The sequence below is a fragment of the Antedon mediterranea genome, chromosome 3, assembly GCF_964355755.1.
Source record: "Antedon mediterranea chromosome 3, ecAntMedi1.1, whole genome shotgun sequence".
Taxonomy (NCBI): Eukaryota; Metazoa; Echinodermata; class Crinoidea; order Comatulida; family Antedonidae; genus Antedon; species Antedon mediterranea.
Window position 1 is genome coordinate 18,867,797 of NC_092672.1, and position 11,176 is coordinate 18,878,972.

General features: G+C 32.1%; 3 protein-coding genes across 3 annotated transcripts; all 3 read left to right on the top strand.

The window, feature by feature from the left end:
• The first annotated feature begins 314 nt into the window (after positions 1 to 314).
• Positions 315 to 1,845, top strand: LOC140045004 (basigin-like). The gene has a single exon (XM_072089733.1). The coding sequence runs from the start codon at positions 485 to 487 to the stop codon at positions 1,814 to 1,816; it is 1,332 nt and encodes a 443-aa protein (XP_071945834.1). The 5' UTR covers positions 315 to 484; the 3' UTR covers positions 1,817 to 1,845.
• Positions 1,846 to 7,261: 5,416 nt separating this feature from the next.
• LOC140043679 (cell adhesion molecule 1-like) lies at positions 7,262 to 9,220 on the top strand. Its single transcript, XM_072088182.1, has one exon. The coding sequence runs from the start codon at positions 7,287 to 7,289 to the stop codon at positions 8,595 to 8,597; it is 1,311 nt and encodes a 436-aa protein (XP_071944283.1). The 5' UTR covers positions 7,262 to 7,286; the 3' UTR covers positions 8,598 to 9,220.
• A 346-nt stretch (positions 9,221 to 9,566) lies between these two features.
• On the top strand, positions 9,567 to 10,514 carry LOC140044110 (cell adhesion molecule 3-like). The gene has a single exon (XM_072088590.1). The coding sequence runs from the start codon at positions 9,567 to 9,569 to the stop codon at positions 10,512 to 10,514; it is 948 nt and encodes a 315-aa protein (XP_071944691.1).
• The last annotated feature ends 662 nt before the right edge of the window (positions 10,515 to 11,176 follow it).

Genomic DNA, 11,176 nt, shown 5'->3' on the forward strand with positions numbered 1-11,176 from the left:
CCTATATTTATACTATTATGTATGTATAGTTATTTGTTTTTAAAAAACAATTACAGTTTCAATATCAGCTTTATGCTTAATTCATTCGCAATTTGTCAAGTTTCACTACTAGATTTATATAATTATAAATATACAAGTTCCAGGCTAGTCAATTAATAGGCAATGGATTTAAGAGGTTTCTATAGTCGTGTTTATTGTCATTGTTCTCCTTTCATATGTGTTAAGTTTTTAAATGTATTTTTCTTTACTTTGAAAATTCATGTTTTAAAATTATTTAAAAAATATCTTGAAAAGAAGTAGTAATACCCTAAAATACAAATAATTATGAAGGCTGTGACATGAGTAAACATTGCAAGCACTAAAACGCGTAACACAACACAATTACTGTAGAGCCACTATCTTAATGTTATGAAGAGTTAACAATGTGTATAATTGACATACGGTTTTGCAGGCAATCGTCATTACTTTTCTTATAGTTTCAAGAATGAGTTCTATTTTACTTCTTTTAGTTATATTATTGTCGCATTTGGAAAATTGTAAAGGAATAATTACAACACAACCTTTAGATGAAACCGTTAAAAAAGGAAAAAATCATTGGTTTCCCTGTGTTGCTGATGGAATTGAAAGTGATCAATCACTGCAATGGTTTCGAAATGGAAAGAGGTTGAACGAAGAACCAAGAATAACTATTGAGAATAATGAAAGTGGGACAAGTAGCATGCTATATATTACTGGAATTATCCCAAGTGATGCAGGTCAGTATTATTGCGCAGTTGTAAAATCATCAACGGACGAAAAAATTGCTTCATCAAGAACTGCAACTCTCGTTGTCAAATCACTTCCCTCGTCCCAGTATCCATATTGTATTTTAGAAACAATACCGATCATTGCTGGATCAAATTTAAAATTATTATGTTTATCGGAGAAAGTGGTACCTCCAGTAACGTTAGATTGGATGTATCCAATAGATATTCGATATAAAAACACACAACTTATGGAAGATGGAAAAAATATATCGTTAGAGTTAAGCATGACAGCTAAAAAACAATATAACGGTATTGTGTTTAGTTGTAAACAAGAATCAACTTTAGTACAAAATAACTACACATTATGTTCTGTGGGTCCTTTGGATGTATTATATAAACCAGATACTGCTGTACAGTACGCTAGTCCAGCACTACCAGGTCGTGAGACAATTGTATTTTGTCAAACCTCTTCAAATCCACCTGTAACCTCCTACCGCTGGTTATTTGATCCGCAACTGTCAGAAGATGAATACAATATAGATGAATCTGGACAAATTTTAAAACTGTTAAATCCAAAAATCAAGCAAACTGGAACTAATATATCATGTGTTGCCACAAACGAAGTAGGTTACGGGTCATCATCTGTAAATTTGCATGTGTCATATAACCAGGTGGATTCTGAACATGGATCGACGACAGGTGATGAAAATCGTAACGAATTTCAAAGTAAGGAACGCGATATTGGTTTATCATTGGATGTAATTATAATCATTGCTGCTGGTGTTGTTATCATTATTGTACTTGTTGTTCTGGTTCCCGTATATCATTATTGTTTGTGTCGTAATGATAACACTATAATAGTTGATTCTTTAGGAAAAGAAGTAACTCAACCTGAAGTATATTATGAGACAAGAGAAGGAGTTATTTTAAGACATACAGTACAAGATCGTTCATTACCTCGTGTACCTACTACAGAAGTATATGGTCATTGGAGACACTCAACAGCTTCACAGGTTCCTAATGATCTTGAATCACATTGTTATACTTACATTGATACAGAAAATGATTGACATCCAATTTCTTTGACTACATAATACATTGGAAAACAATTAATTATAAATATGTGTATGATGAAAGTTCGGGGAACATACTGTACATTCTAATAATTAATTTAGTTTAAATAAATAATTGAAATGTGTTTTTTTATGTCAATTGAAATCTAATGCAAAATTAGGCCCTACTATAATCAGGAATGATGGTTTGTATGCATTGGTAATATACAAATACAATTAAAGAACACTTACTAGTTTGGGTGAACATGTCTGTGTTATCAACAACCGTCCTCAGTTTGAACACAGTTGTTAAACGATGATGGCCGAAATAATAATATTTCAAATAACTGGTAAATGTTGTTGACTTGTTTTATTTTTTCCCTGAAGTATAATCATTCTAATAGATTGCTTTGATTATTCAAGTTTTCTTTTTGATTGTTTGAATGCAATCGCAAAAATTTACTTTTGGAGAAAAAATCCAAATTCAAAAACAGTTTATTTTAAATATTTTGTATGTGATCAAAATTACGAGAAATGTAGTTTTGTGGAACATAATGTTCATCTAGAATATTGTACGCACACCCAAAACATTTTTTGTTGAGAAACATTTCAAAGTATCCAGTGTCAGACAAAAAATATATAACACTCGATAAATCATCATAATTTAACCTGTGTTCCTAAATATTAACTTTCAATTTTGTAGCCAGTTTTATTTTTAAACGGTGTCACGTTTATTGTAATATAAAACAAATAATAAGATAACTAACTATGGGATAGGAAATTAAATTTTCTATTGTTGTATAAAAACTATAGTATACATTCCTGTCAAGTTTATAAGTCTATATTTAAAATTAATTGAATTTGTTTAGTATTCAGATTGACATTAGAATTGTAACTTTATTGTAATAAAATCTTAAATAGAATTACAAAATTACATAAATGTACAGATACAAATATTAGAGATTTTTTTCTAAAACAAAAACTAGAAGGCGTAACACAACACATTTTTTGTAGAGCCTACATCTTGGTTATAATAGGTGCATGCAGGAAATCTTGAATACGATTATAAGGTCACCACTGATATCTTTTTATGTATAAAATACAGACATTGTAAATTAGTACCGATAATGAGTGTTATTCTGTTTCTAATTTTGTCAGCGTGTTTAAAAAGAATATATTGTGAAGGATTATTTAGAACTCAACCTTCAGATGGTGAAGTACTAAATGGAGAAACCCATTGGTTTTCCTGTGATTTTAACGAAATTCAAAGTGGTCAATCATTACAATGGTTCCGAAATGGAAAGAGGTTGAATGAAGAACCAAGAATAACAATTAATAGTAAGAATAGTGGGACAAGTTTGTTATATATTGCTGGAACTATCCCAAGTGATGCAGGTCAGTATTATTGCGCAGTTGTAAAATCATCAACGGATGAAACAATTGCTTCATCAAGAACTGCAACTCTCGTTGTCAAATCACTTCCCTCGTCCCAGTATCCATATTGTATTTTAGAAACAATACCGATCATTGCTGGATCAAATTTAAAATTATTATGTTTATCGGAGAAAGTGGTACCTCCAGTAACGTTAGATTGGATCTATCCAATAGATATTCGATATAAAAACACACAACTTATGGAAGATGGAAAAAATATATCGTTAGAGTTAAGCATGACAGCTAAAAAACAATATAACGGTATTGTGTTTACTTGTAAACAAGAATCAACTTTAGTACAAAATAACTACACATTATGTTCTGTGGGTCCTTTGGATGTATTATATAAACCAGATACTGCTGTACAGTACGCTAGTCCAGCACTACCAGGTCGTGAGACAATTGTATTTTGTCAAACCTCTTCAAATCCACCTGTAACCTCCTACCGCTGGTTATTTGATCCGCAACTGTCAAAGGATGAATACAATATAGATGAATCTGGACAAATTTTAAAACTGTTAAATCCAAAAATCAAGCAAACTGGAACTAATATATCATGTGTTGCCACAAACGAAGTAGGTTACGGGTCATCATCTGTAAATCTGCATGTGTCATATAACCAGGTGGATTCTGAACATGGATCGACGACAGGTGATGAAAATCGTAACGAATTTCAAAGTAAGGAACGCGATATTGGTTTATCATTGGATGTAATCATAATCATTGCTGCTGGTGTTGTTATCATTATTGTACTTGTTGTTCTGGTTCCCGTATATCATTATTGTTTGTGTCGTAATGATAACACTATTATAGTTGATTCTTTAGGAAAAGAAGTAACTCAACCTGAAGTATATTATGAGACAAGAGAAGGAGTTATTTTAAGACATACAGTCCAAGATCGTTCATTACCCCGTGTACCTACTACAGAAGTATATGGTCATTGGAGACACTCAACAGCTTCACAGGTTCCTAATGATCTTGAATCACATAGTTATACTTACATTGACACTGATAATGATTAAAATAAACAGTTTGTTTTTGTTTTTTCTAATCATAGTAATGATTAAAAAATATTATTTTAACAAATAAAACAATGTATTTGTCAGATGTTTTTCAATACTCCGACGTAATTTCACTGAATATACATGTATTGACTATCCAATAATATTACGTAAGTACTATTAGAAGTGTTTGGCAACACCTATAGCCGTGCCGATTCATTAAAAATCCGCTTCGTAGTTTCTGTAGACTGAAGTTGAACAAATTAGGATCGGTAGGAAAAATTATACAGACGTTTAAGTTGGCATATTAATTTGATTATTGTTTGATACATTTTCTATTAGGTAGTCTGTTATACTATGAATATAATTGTGTTACAAATAATTTATTTGTAGCATACATTATTTTTCGAATTCTACAAAGAGAATTTCAATAATTCGTTTTATTTATTAACTAAAATTATTGAAATGTATTATATATCAGACACATGACCTGATTGTGTTTCTTTACAAATGACGTTGACTGCTAAATTTACTTGGCCAGTATCCATAATTTGTGAATTGTTGTTATACTATTAATTTTCCTACGAAGAACCAAAAGTCAATAACTTTAGTTTAGATCCGCCCTCTTAGAGGACGAACTCAATCATAATGTATGCCACGGGTCGCATAGTAACTCATCTTACGATCTGTGGTCTATGACGCTCGACTCAATGAGGTTCTTGACAGAGGAATTTTATCAAACTATATTATTGGACTTTAGCCGTTGTGGGCTATATGCTAGCAGAAAAATTGTTACAATATTAAATTAAAAGATTTCTCATTTAAACGATTTATTACTTTTCATTAAATCTATCTTACCAAACTATAGACGGATTTGGGATTCACTCAAAACAAATGGGAACTAGAAAGTCACTCCGAGAGTGCATACCCCCGTCTACTGTAAAATGGTTATGTAACCAGCCTTTCAACTAAAAATAGATTCTGTTGACTAAAAATAGAACAGCAACGCCAAAAACAAACGGGTGAATTTAAAAAGAAATAGTTTATTTAAACTACTCGTAGCAAAAAACCCTGTAATTTAAATCAATTTATGTTTTAAAATTTCAAATCACAAATTATAACTCTTGCCTCTTGTACAAAAAGTTTTTTGGACACAAGTAAAAAAGGTAAAGGTGAGTCCCGTATTCTCTGAACGTAGGGGAATGAGCTGTTAGGAGCTCATTGTACTAAGCCTCGGCATTATGTGGTAGGGTGGCCAGTTCCTTTCCACGCCGCCTTTTTTCTCCCTAGTATTTTTCAACCAGGTACTCATTTACAGCTGAGTGGACTGGGAGTTGTCGGGAATTGAACCCGGGTCTATCTGTATGACAGTCAAGTGTCCTAACCACTCGGCTATCAACAACTCCTTTGGACAAGTAGTTCTCGAAAAAAGGCAATTTCAGTTTAATTGTTACTTTCAGACTGCTCGTCGGCATTTGAAAATGATGTCCTATCTTTTAACACTAGCAGGTCTGAAAATAATACTAAAAAGTGGTCCAAAATTGGGACCGTAGTCCGGATTGCCTCCAAAATTCTTGACCACATAATTATCAGTATTTTCATTTTGGTAAAGATCTTGTAATTACTTTTTGAGTAATTCTGCTAACAAACAAACAAACGCGATCGATTACCTATACCCCTCTTGGCGGAGGTAAACGATCGATTACATACCTCTTTGGCGGAGGTAACTTAATGAAAATCTAAAACGCATGTGTACAATGTATGTTGTTTCTTTCGCCCTTTCACGTTGAAGTTTCTGGGGATCTCCAAGCTACAAAAATGTGCATAAAATAAGCAGTTTCTGAGAAATTATAAAAATGAAAAAATATGAGAAAATATCGAAAATGCGCTGTATAATTTCAAAGCCAATTTAAAAAAAAATTACGTTAACTAGAGGGTGAGGTCGCTTCGCTCGCTCCCCTCTAGGAAGTGTAGACGATGATTCTCGGAATGATAATGTTCCATTATTGAAAATGTTTGACATTCGTAAAACTAAACTACTCTTTGGCTTAAATGGCTATGACTAATGGCCAAATTAAGCTCCAGTTCTAGTATCTGTTTTTTTTCTGCTGTCTTCCAAAGGGACACTGTATTGATTGATGGAAAGTGCCTGTTTCCAGTCACCTTTAGGGTCAAATCTATTACTTTAACTGCTCCCTTGTGTATAAAAGAGAGAAAATAGTTGAAACCAGGTTGTTGCAAGGTGAACTCATCGTAAACCCTAAAATTACTTTGACCGCGAAGAATTGAAATTGAGCTGAAAATCTACTGTTGAAATAATAAATTTTGTTAAAAAACTCTTTATAATATTTTCCTAAGATAGAAATATGGAACAATAGCGTCGAACTGAAAACTAATGTTATCAAATCTACGTTTCGCGGTACATCTGAGAAGTGTTTCCATTGTGCTCGCCTATGTCAGAATTAACCATAATTTATATATAGAGTACGCAAAAAATTAATGGGTCAACCTCTCACTTTCGAAGACTCATATCGAAGAACATATTTATGTAATATTATTTGGAACTTAAATCTATTTCTTTACAATTTTTCTTTATCTTTACGATTAAAAACGCATTGTATGTTTTTTTTTTTAAATTACATGGAAATGAATAGGGAAACATATGTGTAATTATAGCCTTTTTTTGATGTTTTTCATAATAACCATGTAGCCTATAAAAAGATATAAAAGAACCTTCGAATAAGGTAAAAGTAATGTTTATTTTGAACTGAATAAAATAAACATTTGAATGTTGTTTTCCACACAGTATTTACAATATTTCAAACTGACAAATTTAAGTATTATTTAATTTCAAAGACACTTAAGTACGTGTAACAATTTGTTATATTGATGTGTCCTTTCTGAATACCAGTACTTTATAAAATGCAGGGCATACGCTATTTATTACCTCTTACATAGGTGAGCAATGAGGAAATCTATTATAGTTTTGAACTATTGAACATTTCAACATGGAAAGAAACGTTTTATTTTTTCTCTTAGTAAATAATTTTGCAATGTTTTGTTTACACCATTGTAAGGCTACGATTGGATTTAAAGATCAGCCTTCTGACGCTCGCGTGGATCTTGGAAAGGATCACACCTTTTCCTGTATAGTTAATGGCATGGATAATCAACAAAATTTGGCTTGGTTAAAAGATGGAGTACTAATACGAACTCAAGAAGATGATAATAGAATAACAATTGGATATAGCAACATCATCAAGATTGGAAAATTAACAACTTTGACTTTAAATAACCTTTTAAAATCTGACAGGGGACGTTATCAATGTGTCGTTATATCAACTGAAACAAATTCAGTAGAGGAACGTTCATTGGAGGCTATACTTACAGTGTTATCTCAACCGTCATCGATATATCCACTGTGTTCTGGACATGAAGATAACATTGCCATTGGATCAGTTATAACAATTTCTTGTATTTCAGAACGTGTTGAACCTCCTGTAAATTTAACAATTTCTCGTAACATGAATATAGTTAAAAATGGTGTCTCGTTTGTAGAAAATGAAAAGTTACAAATGCTATTAAAAACAAGAAAAGAAGATAATCGAGCTATTTTCACATGCCATCAGACTTCACCACTAGCTCCCGAATCAGAATCTACGTGTTCTATTGGCCCGTTAAATGTTCAATATAAACCAGAAATACAGCTTCAATACACCAATCCTGTTATATCAGAAAGGGAGACAATTTTATTTTGTCAGACATCGTCTAACCCACCTGTTGGGACTTATAATTGGAAAATTGAACCAAACTTTGCAAAAAGTGACTACAGTATTGATGAAACTGGACAGGTACTAAAACTAATCAAACCTTCGATAGTGCACAACGGAACAAATATTACATGCACCGCTGTAAATAAAATCGGTAAATCATCATCAACCGTTACGATATTAGTTGAATCTCCGAATATTTTAAAAAGTAATGAGCAAAATGGCAAACTACGAAATCAAAATTCAGGTAATAACATGACTGGAAAAAAATTATCATTGGATGTTATCATCGTAATCGCTTCTGGTGTTGTTATCATTATTGTACTTGTTGTTCTGGTTCCCGTATATCATTATTGTTTGTGTGGTAATGATAACACTATTATAGTTGATTCTTTAGGAAAAGAAGTAACTCAACCTGAAGTGTATTATGAGACAAGAGAGGGAGTTATTTTAAGATATACAGTACAAGATCGTTCATTACCTCGTGTACCTACTACAGAAGTATATGGTCATTGGAGACACTCAACAGCTTCACAGGTTCCTAACGACCTTGAATCGCATAGTTATACTTACATTGATACAGAAAATGATTGAGTAGTACTGTACCTATGAACTTTGTTTCAGCTGATAACATTTATATTTTGCTATAATTATTATTAACCAAATGATTATTGTTGTGTTTTTTTATCTGTATTTATTAATTCAATAAACAGTGATTCCTAAGATAGATAAACACGATATTTTACAGTGGGATTTTTACAAATAAATACACAAACACCCAATACATGTAATGTAAAATAATTGTAAGTTGGGCAGTTGTTATTCAACCAGGTTACCAACATTTGGTTGTACTCAAATCGTCAGAATGAATAAACGACTTCTAATCTTTTAGTGTTGATTTAAATTCTCCCAACTTTTAGGCAAGTGCAGATTTAAAATTTGAGTGAATTTGTACAAAAACCTATCCATGCCACTTGAGTATAAAAAATGCCGATATGGTAGGTCTAAATATCAATATCATATTATGTCGAAACCATGAATGACTTGTAATAGAACAATGATTCATTTGAAGAGAACGAAAAAATATGCTTTAATTTGAACGCAGCACAACTCGGATATGTGACGGGAAAATTATTACTATAATCTTAAAGATATTTTAATAATTTCCTATGTTTTAGCTGATTAACTATTTACAAACCAACATCATAATCTAAGGTCAACAGGGAAAAAAATGTTTAACCTCATACAATGTTTGCCCATTAAAATATAGCGTTTATTTATAAGTGTCTAATATTTCAATAAATTATTATAATATTATAAAAACAGTTATTATTAACTACCATCCGAAAGGAACAACTTTATGAACGAAATTAGATATATGTTTTATAGTTTCAAAAATTCAAAATAGTATTTTAAAGAAAATTAGAAAACGAGAAACATAACTTTTAATATATTGATACAATGTCTTAATCGGTACTGTAAAGGCACTTATATAATAGTTACATTTCTCATTTTAAACCTGATAGTGTATCTGTATGTATGAAAAGGTAAACTACATTAGCAATGGTTTTTTTATTGAGTATTAAGTTGTTTGTGATAACGTTTATTGTGGTCCGTGGTGATTTAATTAAATTTATAGATGAACCTTTAAATGGATATGTTGATATTGGAAAGGACCACTCTTTGACTTGTGTTGTTAGCGGGTTAATTAATGAAGAACTTACATGGCATAAAAATGGCGTACAGTTACTTTTTGAGGACGAAGACGTTAAATTACACATTTCTAAAACCAACAATGAAATATCAATCGGAAATATTACAACATTGGCTGTTTTAAATGCTTTACGAAGTGATACCGGTTTATACCAATGTGTTGTTATATCATTGGAATCTGGAATAATTTTGAAAAAGTCGCGTAAAGCGGAATTAATTGTGCGTTCTTTTCCTTCTCCACAGTATCCCATTTGTCATCAACCTAGAGCTGACATTCCCTTGGGATCTACTATATCAATGTCATGTGTTTCTGAGAAAGTTAACCCACCTGTAACTCTACAATTCATACGTAATTCTCAAAGTTTAAACGCTGGAACGATAAAACAAGAAATTGAAAAGTTTGTAAAATTTCGGCTTAAATTAAACGCGACGAAAGATGACAATGGAGCTGTTTACGAATGTCACCAGTATTCATCATTTGATTCAAGTTATCGCAAATCATGTTCAATGAAACCTCTGAATATACAATATAAACCTGAGATTAAGATACAACACACTAATCCAGTGTTACCTGGACGAGAGACGATTCTGTTCTGCCAAACGTTTGCTAATCCACCTGTCTCACAATACCGTTGGACATTAGTGCCTCCAATAAAAGATGAAGATATTATTGTTGACAAAACTGGACAAACATTAAAACTTGTGCGACCTTTAATTGAACAAAGTAGAACCAATATAACATGTACTGCTACTAATGAAATTGGACAGGTATCATCGTCTGTAGTATTAACAGTTTGAAATACTATCATTAACTCAGATAATTCGTACGAACCATCGAGTAATACAAACTTAAATAATTCCCAGAAAGAAATAAATTTATCATTAGATGTTGTTATCATCATCGCTGCTGGTGTTGTTATCATTATTGTACTTGTTGTTCTGGTTCCAGTATATCATTATTGTTTGTGTCGTAATGATAACACTACAATAGTTGATTCTTTAGGAAAAGAGGTAACTCAACCGGAAGTATATTATGAGGCAAGAGAGGGAGTTATTTTAAGACATACAGTTCAAGATCGTTCATTACCTCGTGTACCTACTACAGAAGTATATGGTCATTGGAGACACTCAACAGCTTCACAGGTTCCTAATGATCTTGAATCGCATAGTTATACTTATATTGACACAGAAAATGATTGATATCGGGGTATTATTATAATTATTATTCTTTATTGACTGGGAATAACATTGTCCAGCATAGCACACAAACAGGACAGTAAGCATAACAAAGTCATATACATGGCTGCAGTCGCGTGCTCAAATTTGAGTTAGTGTTTACCGACCAACCGACCGACCGACCAACCGACCAACATAGTGAGTTGTAGAGTCTAAAATAGCACTTATATATAGCAATAATATTTTCACTAATTTTACCTAGTTTCTGTTTTTTTTTCAATTTC

Coding starts and splice junctions, on each gene's coding strand:
- LOC140045004 (XM_072089733.1), top strand. CDS start 485: ATGAGTTCTATTTTACTTCTTTTAGTTATATTATTGTCGCATTTGGAA.
- LOC140043679 (XM_072088182.1), top strand. CDS start 7,287: ATGTTTTGTTTACACCATTGTAAGGCTACGATTGGATTTAAAGATCAG.
- LOC140044110 (XM_072088590.1), top strand. CDS start 9,567: ATGGTTTTTTTATTGAGTATTAAGTTGTTTGTGATAACGTTTATTGTG.